Raw genomic sequence first — 26,625 nt, 5'->3', positions numbered from 1 at the left:
GAAGCCCACGTGCCTAGAGCCCATGCTCTGCAACAAGAGAAGCCACCGCAAGGAGAAGCCCACACACCACAACGAAGAGTAGCCCCCGCTCACCACAACTAGAGAAAGCCTGCATGCAACAACGAAGACCCAATGCAGCCAAAAAAAAAATTTTTTTAAATAAATTTATATTAAAAAAATCCTATTGGTATATTTATCGGGATTACATCAAATTTATGAAGAATAAACAATTAATGGCCAATAACAGCTTAAGGAGAATTGACATCAAAGGTGTCTATGATGTCTTCCTATTCAATAACATGGAATGAATTTTATCAACTCAAGTCTTTTGTGTCCTTCAGAAATGTTTTAAGTTTTCTTGTTAAGCTGATTCCAAGGTATTTTGTATTTTTTTTCCATTATATCTTTTTTTTAAATTAATTTATTTTATTTTATTTTTTTTATTTTATTTTATTTTATTTTTATTATTTAATTTATTTTTTTTTATTTTTATTTATTTTATTTTATTTTCCATATATCCATTATATCTTTCTTCCATTATATCTTTTTTTTTAATTAATTTATTTTATTTACTTATTATTTTTGGCTGCATTGGGTCTTTGTTGCTGCGCGCGGGCTTTCTCTAGCTGCGGCGAGCGGGGGCTACTCTTTGTTGTGGTACGCAGAGTATGTGGCTTCTCATTGCAGTGGCTTCTCTTATTGTGGAGCACGGGCTCTAGGTGCGCGGGCTTCAGTAGCTGTGGCTCGCAGGCTCTAGAGCGCAGGCTCAGTAGTTGTGGCGCTCGGGCTTAGTTGCTCCACAGCATGTGGGATCTTCCCGGACCAGGGCTTGAACCCGTGTCCCCTGCATTGGCAAGCGGATTCTTAACCACTGCGCCACCAGGGAAGCCCTCCATTATATCTTTTAACTGATTGTGATTTATACATGTCCAGTGTACTGATTTCTAGAAATAAATATTGTACTCCACTATTTACTGAATTATCTTTGCAGTAGTTCTTTTTATTGTTTCTCTAATTTATTTTTTCTTTTCTGGTCTAATTATATTGACTACTTCCAAAATATAACTTCAGTTAAAATTTAACATAGTAATACTCTTTTCCGTATTAAGCATACTATATACTTTAGAACTGAGATCAATCTCTTTTATCAAGTTAGGGAAGTCTCCATACATTCCTATTTTATTGAAAATTTTTTAAAAAACTGAGTGTTGAATTTTGCTAGTGCTTTTTAAGAATCTATGGAAATGATTATTTTTTATATATATTTAGATCCACTGATATGATGAATTAATATCATTCATAATATTGAACCATCCTTGCATTACTGGAATAACTACTACTTGGACAAAATATATATTTCTTTATTTTTTATTTTTTATTTTTGGCTGTGCTGGGTCTTAGTTGTGGCATGCGGGATCTTTTTTTTCAGTTGCAGCATGTGGACTCTTAGTGCAGCATGCGAACTCTTAGTTGAGGCATGCATGCAGAATCTAGTTCGCCGACCAGGGATTGAACCCGGGCCCCCTGCATTAGGAGTGCGGAGTCTTACCACTGGACCACCAGGGAAATCCCTTTTTTTTTTTTTTTTTTTAAATTGGAGTATAGTTGCCTTACACCGCTGTGTCAGTTTCTGCTATGCAGCAACGTGAATCAGCCATATGTGTACATATATCCCCTCTTTTTTGGATTTCCTTCCCATTTAGGTCACCACAGAGCACTAAGTAGAGTTCCCTATGCTATACAATAGGTTCTCACAAAGTATATATTTCTTTTAACGTACTGCTGGCTTCTGTTTCTAAAATACTATTTTAGCTTTTTTTTTTTGGCAATGCCATGCAGCATTCGGGATCTTAGTTCCCCGACCAGGGATCGAATCCGTGCCCCCTGCATTGGGAGCGTGGAGTCTTAACCACTGGACTGCCAGGGAAGTCCCTATTTTAGCTTTTTAAAAAATATATCCTTCAGACATACCAGTCTGTACATTTTTTTTTTTTTTGGTCAGATCTTTGGTGGGTGTTGGTGTCAGTTATCCTGGCTTCATAAAAAAGGTTCTGGAACCTTTTGTTCTTGTGAAAATGCTTTGTGATTAATTAAAATCCCATAAAGCAAGCATAAGCAAATATTATTGCAGTTCAGTTATGTTATGAATTAAATAGAATATGTGTATTCACATAGTAATCACCACTTAGTTGCTAAGGAAAAAATAGACTCCAGGGTCAAAACAACTGACTTAAAATTTCTGGACGGACATTGTTGGGTTCTGCTTTTATCCTGAGGTTCCATAGCAAAATTCCCTTAAAGATTTTAAAGGGTTTGAGCACATCCATTTTCAGCCTTCATTCTTCCCTTTAAAAGGGTCTTGTTTATATAGAGATTCGATTTATATATAAAATATACAATGCATAAAACATATGTCATTGACAAATATGGAAGTAAAAAGCCTATGTTTCCTAAGTTTTACCTCTTCTCTCTAGTTAATTTGAAGCATTTCCTAATTCATATCCAAATTAACACAAGATGTTAGCACATTTTAATAAAAATGTATGAGCATTACAAGATGTTAAGAACTGATGCCAAAGTTTGAGCCCAGCCTTGTTTTAAAGGGGCAGACTAGAATTTCCTTACATAGAAATGTGGAAAGAACGTACCTGATCATGATCAACCTCTATGGGCTGCTTCTTAATGATCCAAGTGACAGACTCGGAGAGTGGTGGGGTAGTCAGGGACCCTGAGTAGGTCCAGTAATCTGGGCAGGTAGGCATCAGACAGGAAGGGTCGAATGACCCAAGTTCCACAAGCATGTCCTGGCCAAGAGAAGGGGTCATCGAGTTATCATTTTATGGTGAAAACCACTCAGGAATCAGATGATGTGGTGATGATTCTAGGGGCGTCTGAGGACCAGCAGCGGTCCAGATGAGCTCCAGGTACCTCTGGGCACCTTAGGACAGAATCATACCCATGCTTTGTTCCTGCAATTAACCATGTATTTCTGATAGTCCTCAGTGGGAACACAGCAAAAACCATTTTCTCCCTCCGTTCTAGCGAGCTTATAGCAGGTGGTCTCCTCTGAACTCTTTGGGAGGCATTAGGTGGTAGCTGGTGCATAAACAAGGAGGCTTTTCCTTTTCAAGAGAGACTAATAGAATTCACCTTTCTAAAATGCAGTGCAAATTAGGAGGAGACAGGATCCTGGACAGAGAGAGGGACAGAGGGGAACAGGGAGGGAGAGAGAGGAAAGGAGATGGGGTGGGGTGGGGGTGGGAGAGGGAGGAGGAAAAGGAGGGAGATGGAGAGGGAGGGCAGGGTGCAGACAGAGGCAGGGAGAGGAGGGAAGACAGACTTCCAGAGAGCAGCCCCTCTGGGATTCTGAATATTGAACAATTAACCTTGACGGCTGGACAGAGGTATCCACCCTGAAGGATGTGGGTAATTGTTCTGTAAAGCTGGACAAGCCAAGTTTCTGTCAAACTTTTCTGTGCCCCCTGCCTATGGGAGGGTAGCTAGAGCCCAGAAGGCTTCCCTGAGTGTTTGCACAGGACTGAGAAGGAGCAGGGGTCGGGAGCAGGGGAGGGGACTCATGTTCCAGAGTCCCTGAGTGCTCAGTGGCGTGGCAGCCAAACCAGAGCCGTCTGTGCCCACCAACAGGATCCCTTCTGTCCTCTGCAAAGCGTCCCAGGGCCAGGGGCTCTCTCAACACAAGCATCATAAATGGCAAGTTGTCTTAAGGGGCAGCTTTCAAAGAGAGCCTGAATTACACTGAGGCGAATTACCTTTTCCCAATTCACAGTGCCTTGTTAGTGTCTCCACTCTGAGACTGAGACATAAACTATATTTCAAGTGATTTAGGAAAAAAAATTACCTTGTGCTTAATTGATGGCAAAATATCCACCAATTTCTGTAGCTCTTTATGATACTTGCCTAGCTAAAGAAGCAATGAGAAAATATTAACAACAATTGACATCTCACTTTTGAAACTGCAACAGAATGAATTAAAATTAACCACCTGGTGATTATATAAAAACAAACCAACCACACTACTTAAGCTACAATTAAACTTGTAATTTAGAATGTTTTAAGCATCACTGAATTCAATTAGACACAGAACAAATGAGCAGGCTGTTTGCTGACAGGGTCAGCATGCCTGCAGGTGAAGGTGTCCTGCTCCATTTAAGCATCAGTTCTTCAATTAATACTTAAATTAATTAAAATTAAAAATTGTTCCACAAAGTAGCCACATTTCTTTTCTTTTTTTTTAGGAGCCACATTTCAAGTGCTCAGTTGCCACATGTGGCTTGTGACTGCTCTGTTGGACTGTGCATTTCTATACCATTTGAAATATATTCATAACAATCTTGTATTTTAAACATTGTCTCAATATTCTTAGAACTTAAAATTACAGTATTGTATCTTTTCATCCTAGGATACAACACATCACTTAAAGCTAGTAAGATTTTTTTTTTTTACCTTTAAAAATACTCCTATCACAGCCAAACCATTTTCTTCCAGTGCTGCATCCTCAAAGTTTTCAAATTTGACTGCATTCCAATGCACCAAGTGCAGCTGAAACACCATTAAAAGATGGTTTTACACATGACCATGTAGGATTGCTCCAAAACAGACAGCCTTATTCACATATGATATTTTACTGTGCTTCCTCACCAAAAATAAAGCCACTGAGAAAAGCACATGACAGTCTGGTGCAAAATGAGATAGAATTAAAGAACAGGAAGAAATACGTGCAGGAGCAGTAATTAATACTACTTTGGAATACAGGGATTTATTTGGGGGAGAAAATTTTATATACATATATATGTGTATATCTCCAAGTGAATAACATTTCAGTGAGGGAGCAACATTTGTCCATTCCCATCCTGATTTGCCTGAAACACTCATATCCAAAATCCATTTGCATCTAAAGGAGAGATGTTTATATTGAGAGAAATAGATTCTCCCTATGTGAACTAGGAGTTGAAGACAAATTTGTTCAAGGGATAACCACTTAAGATGTGTTTCTTTTTAAGGTAACATTTAAAACTAAATTAGGGGGAAAGTTGTGAAGAAAAAATTCTGTTTCCTTTGGCTCCCTTTATTTCCCTACAAATTATTCCTTGTCCACCATTCACGAATCCTCACCTAGCCTCCCAAGTAACACCCTCAAGGTCATGTTTAACTTCTGCCTCTCCTCTCCCGAAGAGGACCCTGCCTCCAGGTCCTGTTGCTTTTATTTCAGAAATGCTTGTCAAAACTGCTTGTTAGGGCTTCCCTGGTGGTGCAGTGGTTGAGAATCTGCCTGCCAATGCAGGGGACATGGGTTCGAGCCCTGGTCTGGGAGGATCCCACATGCTGCGGAGCGGCTAGGCCCGTGAGCCACAACTACTGAGCCTGCGCGTCTGGAGCCTGTGCTCCGCAACGAGAGGCCACGACAGTGAGAGGCCCGCGCACCGCGATGAAGAGTGGCCCCCGCTTGCCACAACTAGAGATAGCCCTCGCACAGAAACGAAGACCCAACACAGCAAAAATAAATTAATTAATTAATAAACTCCTACCCCCAGCATCTTCTTTAAAAAATAAATAAATAAATAAATAAATAAAAACTGCTTGTTAGGGACTTCCCTGGTGGCACAGTGGTTAAGAATCCGCCTGCCAATGCAGGGGACACGGGTTTGAGCCCTGGTCTGGGAAGATCCCACATGCCACAGAGCAACTAAGCCTGTGTGTCACAACTACTGAGCCCGCGTGCCACAACCACTGAAGCCCACTTGCCTAGAGCCCGTGCTCCACAACAAGAGAAGCCACCGCAATGAGAAGCCCGCGCACCGCAACGAAGAGTAGCCCCCGCTTACCGCAACTAGAGAAAGCCCGTGCGCAGCAACGAAGACCCGACACAGCAAAAAATAAGTTAATTAATTTTTTAAAAAATGCTTGTTAAATCGTGCTCTTTTTCTCTATTTCTATTGCCACTGCCTTCATTTAGGCTCCCACCTTTTCTCACTTGGGTTCATTTGGCCTGGTGGCCCTGCACTGTTGCCTGGGTTATTTCTTTTTTTTTTTTTTTTTTTTTTTTTTGCGGTATGCGGGCCTGTCACTGTTGTGGCCTCTCCCGTTGTGGAGCACAGGCTCCGGACGCGCAGGCTCAGCGGCCATGGCTCACGGGCCTAGCCGCTCTGCGGCATGTGGGATCCTCCCGGACCGGGGCACGAACCCGTGTCCCCTGCGTCAGCAGGCGTACTGTCAACCACTGCGCCACCAGGGAAGCCCTGGGTTATTTCTTTAGGCTATCATTTGAGCCTAGCGTAGAATTCGGGAAGAATTCTGTTTCAGGCTCTTAAGGTTGATTTCTGCTATATTATTTGAAATGAGGGCAGTTATCATTTTTACATGTGTAAACTGGGAATAATCAAATATGCCCCCAAGAGAGCTACATAGCATTTATAGGAATTACCTGATTCTTCCTGATAATTTCTTAGAACTAGAAACTCAGAACTATCCCCTATTCTCCACTGTTGTCACTGTTCCCACACTTCTCAACTTACCTCTGCTGGGTAACATTTGCTGTCCACAGTATGCTCGGAGCCCCAGGCATCAACGGCCCCCCAGTGAAAATGGAACTGCTTTAATCGGTGGTTGTGTTCCAGGGGTCCTCCCTTGATCACTGAAATGGCACATCCAACAATTCAGGGGACAGTTTTTCATGTCGTGGAGGAATGTGGGGGAAAGGTGGAATCTGTGGGTGGACCTTCTATATGAACTGTCTTAAATGGAGCACACTGTATCATATACCAGTGTTTATAAACTTGATTTCCCCACACATAATACATGTGTAAGGGCGAGACCTGCACTCTGAATGACACCAAGTTTTAACTACACTCCAAGCTGCATACAATTGTTAAAGGCCAATTCTTGCCTTAGTTTTATGTTCTATATTTACTGTGCCCAGTGTTTTTTATGCACAATAAAATGCAAATTTCTTTCAGCATATTTATCTAACCCAATCTCATAAAACTGAAATATGGGTACAAAAGATACTCTCTTTTTTATGCACCGATACTTTGCTTTTCAATTTTTGAAGATACTAGCATTTCTTTTCCTTACATTGAAATGGAAAGGGAAATATGCAAGTCAAAAATTATCACCCATCTCCCTTTAGACAGAGTGAACAATGTGAGTCACCCACACACTTTACCACTGGTGTCACTCTGCTGAATAATAAATACCTTTTGTTTAGACTAGAGTTTTCTGGAACTAGTGAAATCAATACATGATAGGGGAAATATTCAGATACGAGTTTTGAAAGTCACCCTTCCTCAGGCTTTGGGTTGTGCTAATTTTTTTTTTTTTTTGCTTGAATTTGTTAAAGGATGTTGGGTCCTCATTTCTGCCATCTGATCAGACTCTGGTGATGTCTGTCCGTGGTTAAACCATACAACAGCACGAAAACCTTCCATCTCATCTGTCTTAATGATTTTAGAGATTATTGCCTCATTAGTTGAATCTTATGTATGCAAATGATTGAGTACAGTCATCCTGAGGTCCAAATACACTGGATATGTCATGCAGTGGTCTACTGTATATCTTACCGGCTTTCATAAATATTTCACGTCATTTCCTTTTTTGAAAAAAGTTTTGTAAGAGATGAGCAAAAATACCAATGACTACTTTTCTTTGAGGGGCAAGGGAAGTGCAGAGAATAATACCACATGATTCACTAAATTAATAGGATGGTACAAAAGTGTAGTGAAATAAACATAAAATATCTTCCAAAAAATTCTTATTTTTCTATGCCAGCTCCATATTGTGAGCATGACTTTGGCAAATGTTCAGTATAATCTGTTGGAATGAAATTGAAGTTCTGGTCCCAAGTTAAGTGACCAGGGCAGAGGAGAGGGCCAGCATTTCCCTCCTATCCCCAGAAAAACACTGGCAACATTTCCTGGACACTTACTGTGCGTCTCCTCCAGAGATGATGAGCAAAGCCGAGAGGAGATGTCACCTCTGGGTGGCTGCAAAGGTGGGGGGCAGAACTGGTCTTCAGGTGTGTTTTGATTCACCCACACAATACTAAACACATTTTTCAATTCATTGCCAACATTTAAAGCTGGCTGATTTCATGTAAAAATCCACATTTCCATCTTAATGAGATGCCCTGCCCATGTTGAGCACAGGCCTCCACCAGGTGACAAGAGGCTGGATGGGAGAAATGGCTGCCCCTTTAGATGATCCCGCCAGTTCTTCACAGTGGCTACCGCTGCCATTTCTCTTAGACGCTCCCAGCCTGGCCTATTCTCATTACTTCTCCAGCAGTGTAGGTACATCTGTGTCTGTGATCCCTGGGAGAGATGTTAGATACCAGGCATCTAACTTGGGCTCTTGCTAGCTAGAAAAATCCTCACATCTCTATATGTGCTGGGCACGATACCTATATGAATTGTATGGGGGAGAGGGGAGACAGGGAGGTAGTCTCCTGTATGATGTGGTTAAGAGCATGCATTTTGCAGGAAAAGGACTTCAGTTTGAATTAACTGGCTTTGTGTCATTAGTCAGGAGTGTTGGCAGTTTCTAAGATGACTCCCAGTTATCCCCAGTCTCCTGGTATTCACACCCTCGTGTAATCCTCTGCCCTGAGTGTGAACTGGACCTTGTCACTTGCATCTAAGGGCAAAAGTGATGGGATGTCACTTTTAAGATTAGGTTACAAGAACACACCGCTTTCCATCTTGCTTGCCCTCTCTGACTCTTCTTGCTTATTTGCTCTCATGAAGCCAGCGGTCATGTTGTGAGCTGCCCTCTGGAGAGGCCCACTTGGCAAGGAAATGAGGGTGGCCCCTGGTCAACAGCGAGCAAGGAACTGAGGCCCTGGGAGAAACTGAACCTGCCAACAGCCACTTGAGTGAGTTTAGAAGAGGATCCTTTGCCAGAGGAGCCTTGAGATAAGACCCCAACCACAGCTGACACCTTGATCACAGCCCAATGAGAGACCCAGAGCAAGAGGACCCAGCTAAACTGTGCCCAGATTCCGAGTCTCTGAGTGTGGTCTGCAGAACTCTGTGAATCGGCTCTTGCCTATCTCAGGACTTCCTTGTCTGCCACCTCCTTCATGCACTGTACACAGAGTAACACCTAATACGAGCATCACACTGCTTCACACCTTCACCTCCACACGGAGCACGCAGGTGTCACCTCCATCAGGAAGCCTTCTCCCACCAGATCCTACTTCTCTCACAGCACTTAGCCCTCTTCATTAGCATCATCTTTTCCAGGGTCTGCCTCCCCACCACACTATAAGCTCCTTAAAGGCAGGGACCATCCCTTCCCTCTCTTTCCCATCCAAATACTAACCAGACCCGACCCTACGTAGCTTCTGAGATCAGACGAGATCGGGCATGTTCAGGGTGGCATGGCCATAGACCCTTCTTCCTCTTTCTATTCTGAACACCGGGCATAGTGCCTGGCATTTAATGGATCCTCCTTGAAACCAGGAACTAAAGAAATGCACTGTAAACTGTCTGTTGGGTTTGTTAATTGAAACATAATGGTAAATTCAGCAAGAGCGAGGAAAAGGGTGGGACCAGGCAGGGCAGATGCATGGATGAGGGGCGGAAGTATAGTTGGCAAGAAACAGGGCATAGAAGGGAGACAGTGAATTAGAAAGCAGATCAGTCATAAGCTATATCAAATAAATATATACTTATTTATTTGAGGTCACTGATATTTTGTTCTTTCTGTGCTTTAGGATGGGAAAAGCTTGGAAAAAATTAGGTAACAAATATAAAACATCTAGCATAGAGTCAGGCTTCTAGTAAGCGATCTATGTAATGTTCACTCTCTTCTGTTGCCTTGAATGTGGAGGCGAAAGAGCTAGCAGAGAAAGGGCTGATGAAGGGAAAGGTAGTACTCAGGACCCATGCAAATAAAAGCAAATGCAGGAAATGGGTGGGAAACTTGGGGTGATGGAAAAGTTCTAAAGTTGGATTGTAGCGATAGTTGCACCACACTGTAAATTTACTAAAAATCATTACATTATTCTTTTTCAAAAAAAGTAAATGTAGGACCAAAAATAGGGAAGGAGAACTTAAAATATTTGTGAGGGCATTCTTACTAGGGTCAGAGGTGATGCCTTTTAAAAGTGTAAAGTAAGTGGAACAAGGTGGGGGGCAGGATGCCCCCTTAAGAGAACAGCGGGACTCTTCTCTTTAATGCCTAGTGACATTGTCGATGAGATTGATTTCAGAGGAGGTGATAATTTACAGGGATCATCCATAGGACTCAGCCCAAGCATAATTTAGTGTCCTTCCTCACAATATTTTGTATCCATCACATACACTCATTAAAATCAATAACTGTGTCCTATTCAGGGAGCCAAATGACAAAACAGTACCCAGCAGAGGGCAGTGGTATGAGATGCTCACACCCCTTCTCTTATTATCCTCTCCTTTTCTGTAAAGTGGGTTGTGATGGCCCCTCTTTCATTCCTGATTTTAGTAATTTGAGTCTTCTCTCTCTTTTTTTCTGTTGGTCCACCTAGCTAAAGGTTTGTCCATTTTATTGATCCTTCCCAAGAAACAACTTTTGATTTCATTGATTTCTGTTCTGTAATCCAACATAGGCATTTTCATCTATAAATTTCCCTCTAGACACTGCTTTAACTGCATCCCATAAGGTTTGGTATGTTTTGTTTTTGTCACATACTTTCCCCAGCCCCTTTCCTTGTATGCTTTATCCCCAGGTCTTTGTAAAGCACACTGTAGCATTATTTCCTACTTTTTTTGAAATTTAGAGACATTGATATTTATTAGACCCTTTCTTTTCTAGAATTAGAATTGTTTCTTGCCTTTCTTCGTTACTAGGATGTACTTCTTTTCCTTTTTCTTTATTTTTTTATGTTCATTTACTCTTTCTTCCTCTTTGAATGCTATTGATTATTTTGCAACAGCATGGAGAAATAGCAGTGAAGAATAAGCAGGAAATAGGAGGCAGTCACTGAAACGTGGAAGAAGAGAGACAGAGAAAGTTAGGTACTTGTTAAAGATTAATGGTATCCTAAAATAATTATTAAAGCATAATGGAAAAGGGCTGTTTATTTGGTCCTTCCTGACAAAATAAGTGGAGAATTAGCAACATCTGTACAATTTTTCTTGCATATTTTGTAAAAATAGTGTGACCGACTCATCTAGGGAAGGTAAGATCAAGGAATGATTTAGTTAGTTGTGTTTGGAGGTAGCTAAAGAACAATTATGAGGAAAATGTTGGTCAGTCATTTTCCAAATGAGATTGCCCAGGCAAATGGGTGGATAAGAATTCTTGAATCTATTATTCAAAAGAAAAAAAGATGACTAAAAAATAAAACAAAAAGCTATTTGCCTTGAATGATCTTGGGGATTAACTCACTTGGTTAAGAAACCCATTAAATAACTGGCCAAGATTTGCAACTTGATTAAAATATTGGCAACAGATAGTCCCTAGACTGTCAAAGAAATGAGAAGACTGACCATTATTTAGGATCCTCAGAAGAAAGGAAAAAATGTTGCCAGGGACCTAGATGGGACTGAGACTCAGTAATCAAGAGGACTGCTGCGCATGCAGAGTAAACGAAGGAGAGTTGGTGTTCTAATAGACTGGGTCTGCCCATTCTTCTAGTTCTGGCAGGAGTAATGGTAGAGCTCAAAAGGGAGACGAGTAGAGCTCACCACAGTGCAAGATGGCCATCTGGAAAACAGGAATTTAGCTTGCTGTTTGGAAGATTTCTGGAATCCTTATACACAGTGTAAATAGGTACTGATGAATCTGGGAGGAAAAAGTAATTTCTTTTTAGTTTGAGAAATGAAAGTAAGATGTTCAGGGTTTGGGGGGCATGTCATACCATGGAGGAGAAAGAGGAAGATGGGGGATATAGAGAAACCTAAGCCCTTAAGGGCAGACTTGAACACTTCCTGAATCACAGCAGAGAGGTGTGTCAGAGGGCAGAGAACCAGAGAGACAGGAATCCCACTGGAGGAGCAGTCTGTTTGCAGTTGGGCCAGAGGGCCATACCTAAGTATCAGAGCATCACTAGCAAAATGCAAAGAAAACCAAGATACAGTTGAGAATCCTAGACCCAGGATAAATACAAGAGTGAACACTTCTATTTATGCTTTAAGATACACTTTTAACTTCATTCATTAACACTTTCATGGATGCATTTCTTCAACTTCATGAGAGGAATTCAAGTTTCTCAATCTCAGCTCTATTGATATTTGAATCTGGATGACTCTACGTGAATGCTGTCCATTGTATTGTAGGATCTTTAGCAGAGTTCCTGGTCTCGATCAATGAGATGCCAGTAGCACCCCCCCCCCCCGCAGTGTGACAACCAAAGAGGCCTATAGATGTTACCAAGTTTCGCCAGTCCCTGGGGAGGGAGGGGTAGCAAAATTGCCACTGATTGAGAACCATTCCTTAAGATACATTATTTCAAATAACAATTATTTCAGACAAATTAGGACAATTTGATACTATCAAATTCGGTTTGAAAAAAGAAAAAAGAAACCTGCATAGAATTAATCACATTCTGTTTTCAATAGACACTAAAAATTTCAGGTAAACTTTGAAATCATTAGATTAGTTTATATCTCGGTAGGCTAAAACAAAGATACAAAAGCAATATAATATTTGAATTTAAAAATCTCTTAAATTGTGTTTCTTTTAAACTAGGTAACATTGTTTAACAAAATTAACAGAACACGAGTTTCCATTTTTCTTACATACCACTGGTCTTAACTAGTTAAGACTATAACTTCATGCACACATTAGTATGCTTTTTTGCCCCATTTCAAAGGTATTGTAATCTCATCAGTTAAATCCGATTAAATAATATTACTATCTAAATAAAAGTGTCTTGTAAAGTCAGCAAGCAGAGAAAATTAGTACATATGCAATACACATATGCAAAAGAAACATCTAGCACAGCTTTAATTTCATAGCCTATCTTTATATCACTTATAGACTCTATATATAAAGATGTATATGTTCACTAATAAAAAATACTACCTATACTGGAAGAAAACGTTCATAAAAACCAGAACGGACTTTTTCCATACATTATAAAAGTCAGTCCAGTGAGTCCCATGCCACTGCTAACAAAAGAGGTCCCCGCTCCCATGGAGGCCTTGCGATGTGGCCTGTGCTGACATGAAACTGTCCCTTTAACTCCAGATGAGACCACAGACAGGTCTGGCTCTCACCTGAGTTATCTGCAGAGTCTTCAAATTCCACGAGGAAAGAGTACCCGTTATTCCAGACGCGGAGGCAGGTGGTCGGGTCGTAAGAGATGGTGAGCGGTTTTAAGCCAGGATCGTAGACACTGTCCCTCCACCGGATGTTGATGGGCGACTGGCGCTCACCCCCCGGGGCCAGGTCCACGCTCTCCCAGAGGGGGTGCACTAGGAGAAAGCACATCGGGGGCTGTCCTCAAGATGACACTAGCTGGAATCCCACTGGGGGGATGATCTGGTCCCATGTAAGCGTGTATGCCGGGTTCACCTCTTATGTGAGCCAGCTGTGAGGATTAGGCAGCCATCCTGCAAAGACTGGGTAGAATGTTAGCATTGCTAAGGTCCCTGGAGGCCTGTCACATGAATCGCTATGACACTGTGTATTAAGGTGCACACGCACACTCTGTCCCACACGGGTGCTGATGACATCACTGACGGTGGTTTTTCTACCAAAGAGTCAAGCGCCAGGTCTTTGTGGCAAGTCCATGATAAATCTCAGGAAACTTCTTATAACAAAGAAAGAGCTATCCACACACGATGGATAGAACCCACATGTATAATTCGGGTGGTCCAGCTCTCTGCCCTTTAGAATCGGCACGGATGGGCAGAACCAAGACCAACAGGAAAGCTGGACAAAATATGAATCAAGATTAATCAATCATTACCAACGACCCTCTGCACCTCACCCCACACTGAGAATGAGTCTGAGGATTGGAGAAGGTGACAAGGCAGCTGCTGCCCAGTCAAATCCGCCTGTGCATGGCAGGGTCACTGGCACTCTCCTTGTCCTAAACAGTAAGCTTGCCTCTGGTTTCCTCTTACAGAGGAGACGGTGAGACGGTTCTCTTCCTGAGATAGCTGCCCAAAGCAGGCTCTTAACCTTGGATTTTTTGGTGCAGGTGCCCCAGCAGCATAGACACAGAGCGCTCCAAGGAGGTTTCTGGACCAGTGGTTCTCAAAGGAGGGAGCGATTCTGACCCCGGGGGACATTTGGCGATGTGTCTGGAGACACTCTCGGTGGTCAAAACTGGAGGAGGGTGCTACTGACATCTAGTGGCTAGAGGCCGGGGATGCAGCTAAACATCCTACGTATATAGGCTGGGCTTTGACAGGAAAGAATTACGTGGCCCCAAATATCATTAATGCCAAGGTTGAGAAATCTTGGTCTAGAGCAAAAAGCAATAGGCAAACTCAGGGCATTCCCTTTTTTTTTTCCCCGCTCATTTTTTTTTCATATAATGCGGTAATCTCATCTCTAGAGAGGTCTGAAGCCAACGTTTTGGGTTTTCTCCCTTAGTGTAAAATAACTTCTGAACAACAAGAACTTACTCTAGAGAAGGAGGACTTTCTGTTTCAGAAATCGAAAATGAAAAATGCATATGAATTGGTATAATAGTCATATTGTTATCAGATGAGAATGCAAATTCCTTGCAGGGAGGAGCCATACGTCCCTCCCTTTCTTTTGTGCCCTGTAGCGCCCTACTGGGTATATGCCCTTTGAGTACTGATTATCCAAATGCTATTGTTGGGATAAAAAGCTGTATTTGATTAATTTTTTTAAATCATTTTTTTATTAATTTTTATTGACGTATGGTTGCTTTACAATGTTGTGTTAGCCTCCACTGCACAACACAATGAATCAGCCATACTGATTCATTTTTAATTTGATATTTTAAAACTTCCAGAAACCCCGGGAACAGCCATGATTCAGTCTTAAAGCTGCCCGCCGGCACAAAGAAACCTGACAACATTCTCCGCTCTGAGATGCTCAGACTGAGGCTGAGGGTGTGAGCATTCACACCCTTCAAAACCAGCTTGCGCAGGTCTCCTAAGGAGACTAGGGGAGAAGGGAAGAAGGAGCAGATCCCTAAGACGATGCCCTCTTTCACCCAAATCGTCCCCCACTTCATTCAGGAAATGGCCCAGAGTCTACTCTCTCACCCACACAAACACCAGCCCAAGGAAACTGGGCCTGTTCCTTCAGCTGCTCTTTTATGGTCATAACGCTCCTGTCACTTTTTATGCCCCTCGGTTCACAAGTTCAGCTTCCAGGTTTTCTTTCCCCCACCCACCTCCTCCTCTAGGAACCCAGAGCATCCCCCTACCAGGGAGCCCTTGGTCACTGTCCCCTTCGTGAAGCCAGCTTTTGCCCAGGGCTCGTTTTGCTAAAGATAATTTAACATTTTTGTTCTCTCCTCCCTTCCTCTTCCTCCATTTTAACAAAATACAGATTAAAATGATTTCTTGGTTGGTTACTCAGACTTCCCCTCAAAGTCAGAAGGTGATTACGTGTTCTGACTAACGGAGCCTGCGTTTCCAGCTTCTTCTCGTGTGGGGAGAATGAAATAAACAGAGTGATTCTGTCAGCCATGGTTTAAGGGCACGATGTCACACTGTCACACTGTCGTTAGGAAGGTGTCATTAACAAAAGCCCTTTAGATTCCATATGGTCGGCTTGGCTTTAGTTCTTGTTTACATGACTGGTCCTGTCTTTGATTTACTTCGCGCTGGTGGGTACAGGGAAGGGGTCTCTTTTAGCCTTTGAAATGTGGAAAGCTCATTCCTGCCTTAGCCCCTCAGTTCCAGCTCCTTCTCCTCCTCAGAAGTCAGTTTCCCCTCATTGAGTTTCGGGCTGGCTCCTATTATATTTAGATATTGGGCTTGTCACTTCCTCAGTGAAATTTTCTCTGACTACCCTCTTATAATATGATCCTCTCTTCTTATTTTTTAATGATAGCACTCTGATCTTTTCCTTCACAACATTTATTACGCAGGTGTAGTCATAATGATATGCATATGAAGGGTAACACAATATGCTGCTGTAGGAGAGTAAAAATAATTTTCCCTCAACCTTCTAGGTCCTTACCTGAGACCTCCCCGTAATCAAAAGACAGATGAACAGGAGAAAAAAAAATTAATTACCTACTTACTGATTGGAGCCCCCACAAAGATATGGGACTCAAAAGGCAGGTGGGCGGTTGTGGCTTAAATACTATCGTGAGCTAAGGACTGGGACGGGTCTGGGCCTTCCGAGGGGAGGAAGGAATTCCACAGGAAGGTGAGAAAAGGAAATATATCCTAAACGAAGTTTAAAGAAAGTTCTCTCAGGTGAAAAAGTGATCTCTGGTAATAGCTCTCTTCCTGGTGCAGACCCCCTTTCTAATGTAAGTGTACCTTGCAAAAAAACTGGTAATTTATACTGTTTCCAGAGCTTCTCTTGTGTCTGCAGTGTCTCAAAATAATCGGCTCAAAATAATCCATAGGTCAAAGAGGCATATTTTGGGGTGGTGAAAGAGAGCCGAATATGCCACCCCCAAATATGTCTCTTCGACATAAGGATTATTTTGAGCTGATTATTTTGAGAAACAGCAGACACAGGAGAAGCTCTGGTAACAGAGTGGAAGTTACCTGTTTGTAAGGGAAATTTACATTTACAGCGGAAATCTCCATTTGTAAGGGTGTCTTCCTCTCTGTATCTGGAAGAGGAGGATGACTAAATCACCAGAAACTCATCAGTGGAGAATGCAGGACTTAGATCTGCATAACAGCCTTACCCTTGTTCAATGTGCTTTTCCTGGTCACCTCCAATAATGCCCCTTCCCCAGCATCTTCTTTTCTTTTTAGCTGGAGCGGGTATTGAAGGTGGTATCTAGGGCCACCTAGAGCAGTTACTGTTTTCCTGGGTCTCTCCCGTGTCATCAAGGAGGTATACATGTTATTAAAGTCCTGTTTGCTTTTCTCCTGTTAATCTGCCTTATTACAGAGGTCTCAGCCAGGAACCTAGAAGGGTAGAGGGAAAATTCGTTCTCCTCCCCTGCACAAATACGCTTAACTATCTGCCTCCCCCAGTTCTGCTGTCCAGAACTGAGCTGCCTTTCAGTCACTTGCGCATTGAGCGTATGAGATAAAGAGCATTGCTGGGAAGGGTACATTCTTTTATCTTTACTTCCTATTACCCTGCTTATCATCACATTATTTTTCCTTTAATCATCCTTCAAATTTGTCTCTTCCTTGCCTTGCCCGAGACCACCAGCCTAGTTTAGGCCTCTCCGCCCCACACTTCATACCACATCTCTTGGTTGTTTCTCCTCTCTCACTTCTCTCTACTCCATCTTCCCAAACTGGTCTTGACATCTTCTCCAACCACTCTGATCTTTCCTTCTTCAGAAGTCACACTGCACTCACTCTCAAACCATTTAGCACCCAACCATTCCTCATGTAATGTGTATTTGCTTTATCTGCTCAAAGGGTCTGTGTCCTACACTTCTTCTACAGCCCAGGGCTGAACTTGGTACCAGGTACAAAGGAGGCACTGAATACTCCAAACAAGTCCATGCCAAGGCTCTCTACCCTTCCCTCACACTCACAGTCTCTCCAACCAGGCAAGCAGGTTTACCCCAGAACACCTGTGTTCAGGAACTCGCCTCTGCCTGTTTCTCTCTCATTTCTTAAAACCCTACCAGGCTCTCAAGGTCAGTTCAAGCCCCTTCCCTAACAACCCCACACTATATCAAGCATCCCTTCATCTGCTGTTACTCTCTGAACCTGCACTGTCTAATATGGTAGCCACTCGCCCTGTGTCGCTAGTTTAAATTGAGATGTGCTGTAAAACACCTAGGGACTTTGAAGACTTAATACAAAACAAAGAATGTAAAATAGTTCATTTATAATTCTTATATTCACTTCATGTTAAAGTGACAAGATATATTTTGGATATACTGGGTTAAATAAAATATATTAGTAAAGTTAATTTCCCCTCTATACTATATTTCACCTATATATTTGATATATTAGTAGAATTAATTTCACAAATGAATAAAATTTATTTCTTCTTTTTTCCCCCCAAGTTGTTTGTTTGTTTTGTTTTTGGCCGCGCAGCAGGGCATGTGGGACCTTAGTTCCCGACTTGGGATCGAACCCACGCCCCCTGCAGTGGAAGCGTGGAGTCTTAACCACTGGACCACCAGGAAAGTCCCTTTCCCCCAGTTTTATTGAGATGTAATTGACATACTATTTGTTGTTTTTTAAATGTGGTTATCGGAAAATATAGACTTGCCTATATGGCTCGTATTTGTGGCTCACATCATTTATCTACTGGACATTATTGCTCTATACCCTCGTTAGCCTTTTCTCCTATGCCTTGCCCTGTACTGTCCTTTTTCATGAGATGGGCTATTTTCTCGTCAAATTGAACACCATCCTAGCAGGCCTAGGGCTTATTGCAGTGATGGGATACACAGGGACCCTCCATGTGATTTTGTTGGGGATGGTCACAGAATCACAAATTGCCTTGTTAGAGCATCAGGGTTGTAAAAGGCACTTTCATGCTGAGCCCAGGTAACCACAGCGTCACATGCAGTTACCAGTGCAGGAGACTAAGGCCCACGTTTCCTGGTGGTCATTTCAGGGCTATTTGTTAGTTCCTTGTAGCTGCAGATAATCCTGAGGTCGTTAATTAAATCCAAAGGGCTCTTAATCGGTCCATTGTTTCTCAAGATTATCTAACTGTTAATGAAAAGACTCAATCTGGGGCATCCTGAGTCTGGATTATCTGGCGATTATCAGAGTTCTTTGTGAAGACATTGTAAAATAAGCTTTTTTTCTTTTTTAAAAAAATTTATTTATTTTAATTTTTGGCTGCATTGGGTCTTCGTTGCTGAGCGCAGCCTTTCTCTAGTTGCAGTGAGCGGGGGCTACTCTTCGTTGTGGTGCATGGGCTTCTCATGGCGGTGGCTTCTCTTGTTGTGGAGCACGGGCTCTAGGCACACAGGCTTCAGTAGTTGTGGCACGCGGGCTCAGTAGTTGTGGCTCACATGCTCTAGAGCGCAGGCTCAGTAGTTGTGGTGCACGGGCTTAGTTGCTCTGCGGCAAGGGGGATCTTCCCGGACCAGAGCTCGAACCCGTGTCCCCTGCATTGGCAGGCAGATTCTTAACCACTGTGCCACCAGGGAAGCCCAAAACAAGCTTTTTAATACTCTTATTCTCCAGGCTTTGTATCCTTCAAAATTAATTGAAGAAATAACCAAACAACTTTCTAACACTGTTCAGTTATTATTAGATCAGTGCTGTAAAATAGAACTTTCTCTGATGATGGAAATGGCCAGTATGGTAAGTGCTAGGCATTTGTGGCTATAAAATTTTAATGAATTTTAATTTACTTGTGAATACCCATGTGGGTCTAGTGCCTATCTTTTATACAGTACCATTCTATTCCAATGTATCCTAAACATAAATTTCTCTTCCTTCTAAAATGAGAGATCATGAACAACATGAATCATTGGAATAATAGCAATTAATAAATATGTACCATTTCCATTCTAGATGATATTCTTTATATTTCATTCAATTAAGAATTAACATTATTACATTTATTTTCTTATGGTCTAAGGTCTCATGTTTAATTTTTAAAAGACTTTATTATTTAAGGTACAGTGATTTCCTATATAGTGCCCATGCTCACACGTGCATAGCCTCCCCCATTATCAACATCCCACGTCAGAGTGCTACTTTTATTGCAATTGACAAACCTACACTGACACATCAGAATCACCCAAAGTCCATAGTTTACATTGTGGTTCACTCTTGGTGTTGTACATTCTGTGGGTTTGGACAAATGTATAATGACATGTATCATTCATTATAGTATCATACTGAGTAGTTTCACTGCCCTAAAAATCCTCTGTGCTCTGCCTGTTCATCCCTCCCTCCTCCCAATCCTTAGCAACCACTGATCTTTTTACTGTCTCCATAATTTTGCTTTTCCAGAATGTCATATAGTTGGGATTATACAGTATGTAGCCTTCTCAGATTGGCTTCTTTCACTTAGTATATGCATTTAAGTTGTCTCCATGTTTTTTCATGGTTTGATAGCTTTCTTATTAGTGTTGAATAATATTCCAGTGTTTGGATGTACCACTATTTATTTATCCATTCACATACTGAAGGACATCTTGGCTGCTTCCAGTTTTGGCAATTATGAATAAAGCTGCTATAAACATCTATGTGCAGGTTTTTGTGTGGACATGTTTTCAACAACTTTGGGTAGATACCAAGGAGTATTGATGGATGCATTGTACGGTAAGAGTGTATTTAGCTTTGAAAGAAACTACCAAACTGTCTTCCAAAGTGGCTGTGCCATTTTACATTCCCACCAGCAGTAAATGAGAGTTCCTGTTGCTCCATATCCTTGTCAGCATTTGATGTTGTCAGTGTTCTGGATTTTGGCCATTCTAATAGGTGTGTTTTGATGTCTCATGATTATTTAACTTGGATTTTGCTGATGATATATGATGTGGAGCATCTTTTCATATGCTTATTTGCCATCTGTATGTCTTCTTTGATGACATGTCTGTTAAGGTCTTTGATCCTTTTTTTTTTTTTTTTCCCGTACGCAGGCCTCTCACCGTTGTGGCCTCTCCCGTTGCGGAGCACAGGCTCCGGACGCGCAGGCCCAGCCGCCATGGCCCACGGGCCCAGACGCTCCGCGGCATGCGGGATCCTCCCGTACCAGGGCACGAACCCGTGTCCCCTGCATCGGCAGGCGGACTCTCAACCACTGTGCCACCAGGGAAGCCCTGATCCATTTTTTAATTGGATTTTCTTACTGTTGAGTTTTGTTTTCCGATCTACTCTAACCTTGAATTTTTTTTTATGTGACAATTAGGCTCAATTTCAGTAAATGATACATGAAGTGAAATTAATTTTTTCATCTTGGGTAACGGGTATAGGATTTTATCTTTATTTTATCATATTACCAGTCCGCAGGATTAGGACTGTCAACATTTACTGTGTGCAACTTGAGATCACAGCAAACAGCAGTTTAAGTTGACACCAGGGATTACCTGGGGAGGGGGACAGTGAAGGCAGGGCACCGGGCACAGGCCCCAGTGAAATGCTGCTTCTAAACTCGCCACAGCCTCCTCCTTCAGTCACTCCCTACTCGGCTCCCGGATCCTAAAAATGGTCAGACATCTGAGGGAGGTGCTGAGCATATGACAGTGGTGAAGGTGGTGATGATGATAACAATTACGGTACTAGAGGTAGCTGCGAACACCAAGTTCTCACTGTGTGGCAGGCGCTAGCTAAGGACTTTGAACATTATCTTTTCTAACCCTCAGCAATTTGGGGTCATCCTTGGTCATGAGTGTATACTGGGGTACTGAGCTTCCAGAAGCAATGAGTATTGTCCTGACAGCTAAACAGATGAGGAACCAGGATATACAAATAGGACATGCTCAGTGGCCCAGGACAGCAAAGACCAAGTATTATCCTTGGTGAAACAAGGAGGGACAGTATAAACACCAGAAGCAAAACCAAACCATGTCTGTCATCTGTATGTCTTAGTAACCTACAAACAAGAACATCTGATGTGGGAAATTAATCAAGGGAAGCCCCTCATCCCTAAGTCACTACTTTTTGTTTTTGTCAGCACCAAAAGGAGCAAACTAATCTATCTTTTTTTTTTTTTTTTTGGCTGTGCCACGCGGCTTATAAGACTTTAGTTCCCCAGCCAGGGATGGAACCCTGGCCCTCAGCAGTGAAAGTGTGGAGTCCTAACCACTGAACTGCCAGGGAATTCCCTAGGAGCAAACTATTCTAAAGACATGAGCATACTGGATTTTAGACCCTTAACTTTCAACTTTCTGTTAGTAACTAGACACATATGACTACTTTTTTCCATTTTAAGCCTTAGACCGCAAAGTGCCAGTGTTGAGAATAAGCCAGTCCGGGTAGGATGTGGGCCTGACGGTAGGAAGCCGCACCCAGCAACCAGAAATTTATTATGACTCAGACCAGTTCAGTTTAATGAGAACACAGTCAATATCGGAGGAAACAAAATAAACTTAACAGTAAAAATATATTTATGAAGCAGTTTCAAGGCAATAGATTTAGCTAGATTAGCATTACTAATAAATTCCTTTTTTAACGTGCAAAATAGGGTCAAAGAGAGTAAACCCAAGGAGGAAAAGTTGAGAAAGCTAGCATCTGGAAGCAAACCAACCCTGGAAAACGCTGTGTGAATTCACTGTGAATGGTGGAAAGTATATAACTATTTAGCAGATACGCTTAACCATTTCATTAAACTCATGTGTCCACCAACACACACATTATCCTCTCCGATCATCTCAGGGTTCTGTACCAGGGTTACTTGGCCCCCCAGGGGACACTTAGGGATGCCATGCAGCATCTGCAGTGCACAGTCCACCCCGACAGCACAGGACGACCCACGCCCATGGCAGTAGCGCCGTGGTGTCAGGGAGGACCATCTGCTGCCTGACTTGATCTGCTGGGTTCACAGCGGAGCACACACTGGCGAGCTGGTCAGCTAGAAGCAACTCTTCTGCAATTGGTAACAAGGGACGGAATATTCCAGAGTATGAAGCTACTGAACTGCTTGCAAACATGAATATGCAAATTCCAGAATGTTCAGACTCACAGAAATAATTCGCAGTCCGTGGATCAATTTTAGTAAAAAGACAATTGCTAACAGAAAACAAAGAACAGGTTCAAAGTATCTGATACTTGGGACTTCTTTGACCTATTTCTGCATGACATCATTTTAACAAGTTGGTGAAGAAAACACCTTTCCACACGGTACTGTGGTAATCATTTCACAGCACGTACGTGTATCAAATCATCATGATGTACACCTTAGACTTAGGTCAGTTATATCTCAATAAAGCTAGGGGAGAAAAAGGCTTTCCATATTTGAACAAATAGAGAAATAATGGGTTATCCTCTGTAGCAGGGTAACTGAGGACATGGGAAAAGACGTGACCCAAGAGTCGGCTCACCTGACAAGCTGGGTGCGTGAGAATGTTCCAGGACTGCAAGCAGTACTGATTGCTCTGGGCACTGACCCACGCATGTCCTTGGTATAATTGGGAACATAAGGAAATAAGGAGGTGCATTGCTTAGATGTTCAAGGACGACACAGCCTGTGCTAAGAAGAACCTTTTTGTATTAGATAAAGCTTAAATAAATACGCCATAGTGGACTGAGGGCTTTGCTGTTTTGCCTGAGCGAACAACAGCCCTCTACCACTGTGCTTTAACGCATACATCTCGTGTGTTGGACTCATTTTCGTCCCTGACTGAACAACTGCAACATCCTCACAGTTCTCAAGGTATCTAATCCCAGTCTGGAATGCCACTGACATCAGAGCTGCAAACACTCAACACACGTGACTGTTAGGAAACAACCAGGCTTCTGCTCTCTCCAGGCAGCCATGTACTCACAGGCTCGGTTCCGGGTTTTGTAAGTGCAGGTGTAGAGGCTGCAGGGCCTTGCTAGCATGGTCCTCGGAATCTGGAACCTTCTCCACAGTGCCTTGCATGGAGAGGCTTGAAGAATGACCCTCAGGCGACTCATCATCACCATCTTTAGCTTGAAGTCTTGATCAGCTCCCAAGTAACTTGCAGGAACCTAATAACCCAGAGCAAAAGGAGGACAGAGGAGGAAAAGCCTTAAACAACAGAGGTGGCCCATCCTGTGGAAAACATCATTCAGATTATTAGTATGGGGGAGGGGGAGGCCAAATGAGAGTCAGTCGTTTATCCACTCTTATTCCTCAAACTCATTGGTCACCTCGTTGGCAGGGTCCTGATGACTGACTTAGGCACCTTGCCTTTCCCTTCGGGTTACTAAATGTTAGAGGTCCAGAGAAACGACCCTCTTCATCCACAAGAATGAAAAACTGTTTACAGTACGGTTTCTTAAATTAAAAAAACAAAAATTTACTCCCTGAAATCCAGGTTAATAGTCCAGTATGTTATTTATATATAAGGAGAAACCAAAGATTAAAGTTCCCTCCAGGGAGCCTGAATTAAAAAAAAAAATCAATCTTCATCTGGATTGCTAAAAAAAAAAAAAAAAAAAAAAAAAAAAGATATATCCTGCCAAAATAGTCATGAGCAGTTTTGAAATCTAAGCTTAAATATAATCTGTGGCTCTTTGCCAGTTTTCTTTTTTATTAATTTAATTAATTTATTTTATTTTTATTTATTTTTGGCTGCATTGGGTCTTCGTTGCTGCACGCGGGCTTTCTCTAGTTTCAATGAGCGGGGCCTACTCTTCATTGCGGTGTGCGGGCTTCTCATTGCGGAGCATGGGCTCTAGGCGCATGGGCTTCAGTAGTTGTGGCACATGGGCTCAGAAGTTGTGGCTTGCGGGCTCTAGAGCACAGGCTTGGTAGCTGTGGCACACGGGCGTAGTTGCTCCGCAGCATGTAGGATCTTCCTGGACCAGGGCTCGAACCCGTGTCCCCTGCATTGGCAGGCGGATTCTTAACCACTGCGCCACCAGGGAATCCCTCTTTGCCAGTTTTAGATGTAACACTCTGTTCCTTGATCATGGGGAAAATGGAGAAGGCTAATCCTGAACTAATCTACAAGTACATTCAATTTGAATATACATTTATGATTGCACTGATGGCCTCTCTACCCCCCTCCCCTGCACATGCTCACAGTGAAAATCTCTGAAGACGATGCTTTCCAAGGCATTCACTAGAGTGTTCTGAAATTATGGTAATATTAATTTTGAATGCTTCTTCCCCACCATACTCCTCCCACCCACCAATATTGCTTATCCACTTTTCCTGAAAACTCCTATCCCTATACCAAGTGAGTAACCAAGGTCAGAAATGAAAAAAAAATTTTTTTTTGGATTATACATTCACTCCACTATAAATTTCAAACTCTTTAGAGTGATTACTTGAAATGCATTCAAACACTTGTTCAGGACACCGTGTGCCCTGGCCCTGCTGACCTCTCTGCCTTACGTCTACTTCACGCTCCTGCCTGCACACCAGCCACGTGGACTTTTGTTCTTCCAATTCCTGATGCTCCCTCTAGCCTCAGGGCTTATGCATGTGCTCCTCCTTCCCTGGACCTCCCTGGTTAATTCCTATCCACCCTTTGATGATCACATCCAATATTACTTCCTAGAAGCCCCCCTTGATCGTGCCCTCTCTTGGTGAGCCCAGCGCCTTCTTCTTGGTCATGGTGCTTACTGCAGTTGAATTAAATAACTGATCACAAATCTACTTTGCATCTCCATCTCTCCAACATTGAAGCCCCATGGTAGTAGGGACCGTGTCTGTCTCCCTCATGACTGCATCTTTTAGGGACATGGCGCCTGGCACACGATGGCTGCTTGATGACTATTAGTGGAATGACCCAAGGAGGCTTCGTTGGTGATGGAGAAGATGTTGATCCTAATTTCAAGAACTCAGAGCTATGAAGTGACTGCCAACATGTTCTCGGATGATATTAAGGGTTTTTCCTTTTCCTAGATGCCATCGTCACCCATTTGTAGGGTTATTTATACTTCTGAAACACTTTTAAATGCTAGTCCTTTAAGAGGCACGTCTCATATCCCTATGCGTAAGACCTGAAGGACCCCCAAAGTCCTGCCTGATCTGAAAGAGAGAACTTCCTGAATATGAACCTAACCTAGCCTCTCAGGTTGGGAATTCTGCCACTAAGCATCTTCACTTCAACATTTCTTTGCTCTAAACACTGTGTTGGGTGCTGGGATGTAGTAAAGATGAAGTAGGTCATAAAAAGGAATGAAGTTCTGGTACATGCTGTAATGTGCTGAACCTTAAAAACATAATGCTAAGTGAAAGAAGCCAGACACAAAAGGTCACATGTGGTATGATTTCATTCGTGTGAAATATCAGAACAGGGAAATCTATAGAGACAGAAAGCAGGGTTTGGGCAGAGGGGGAAATGGGGAGCAACTGATTAATGGGTATGGGGTTTTCTTTTAGGGTGATATAATTGTTTTGGAAGTAGACAGAGGTGGTGGTTACACAACATTGGGAATGTACTAAATGCCCCCGAATTGTACACTTTATAATGGCTAATTTTGGGAATTCCTTGGTGGTCCAGTGGTTAGGACTCCATACTTCCACTGCAGGGGGCCTGGGTTCAATCCCTGATCGGAGAACTGGGATCCTGCAGGCCACGTGGTGTGGCCAAAAACTTAAAGATAAAAAAAAAAAAAAGGCTAATTTTATGTTATGCAAGTTTTACCTCAGTAAAATAGTGCACATCATACAGGAAGGAAAACACACACCAAACCAGTTCTCAGCAGGTGTTGGTACCTCCTTGGAGTCCGCCTTTTCCTGCCAAAGGAGGCCTCTCAGCAATTTGGCCTTGACTGGGGTGCAAAGGCACCAAAAGGGAAACTGAGGGGACAAGAAGACATGTCACTTACTGACCTGAACTTTATTCATTCGTACTATCTTTCCAAGAAGGGTGTTAGATACCAAAAAAGCACATTATGGCCCCAAGCGGTGCTGAGCAAGGAGGCACACGTTCTCATTTCATCCTCCCTCTGTTGATATACTTCACTGCTATTAATTAGCCATGAA

At 42.5% G+C, this 26,625-nt stretch overlaps 2 protein-coding genes across 4 annotated transcripts in view; one reads left to right on the top strand and one right to left on the bottom strand.

The window, feature by feature from the left end:
* CLTRN (collectrin, amino acid transport regulator) overlaps positions 1-26,625 on the top strand; it is a 173,208-nt gene that overhangs the window by 10,144 nt on the left and 136,439 nt on the right. The gene's annotated exons all lie outside the window — the stretch shown is intronic.
* CA5B (carbonic anhydrase 5B) overlaps positions 1-26,625 on the bottom strand; it is a 39,589-nt gene that overhangs the window by 4,939 nt on the left and 8,025 nt on the right. Inside the window, exons 2-7 of one of the 3 annotated variants that reach the window (XM_082609621.1) lie at positions 23,486-23,672; positions 13,218-13,415; positions 6,534-6,652; positions 4,465-4,560; positions 3,860-3,922; positions 2,649-2,804 (exon numbers count right to left, since the gene is read on the bottom strand). In XM_082609621.1, coding sequence (XP_082465747.1) covers positions 2,649-2,804; positions 3,860-3,922; positions 4,465-4,560; positions 6,534-6,652; positions 13,218-13,415; positions 23,486-23,627 — 774 coding nt within the window. In that variant the 5' untranslated portion in view covers positions 23,628-23,672. Of the gene's footprint in view, positions 1-2,648; positions 2,805-3,859; positions 3,923-4,464; positions 4,561-6,533; positions 6,653-13,217; positions 13,416-23,485; positions 23,737-26,625 lie in introns of all 3 variants that reach the window. The other 2 variants (XM_082609619.1, XM_082609620.1) reach the window with 2 other exon arrangements.

The sequence above is a fragment of the Mesoplodon mirus genome (assembly GCF_964341445.2).
Source record: "Mesoplodon mirus genome assembly, chromosome: X".
NCBI lineage: Eukaryota > Metazoa > Chordata > Mammalia > Artiodactyla > Ziphiidae > Mesoplodon > Mesoplodon mirus.
Note: the sequence above shows the minus strand (reverse complement) of the source record. Positions and strands in the feature narration are given on the sequence as shown.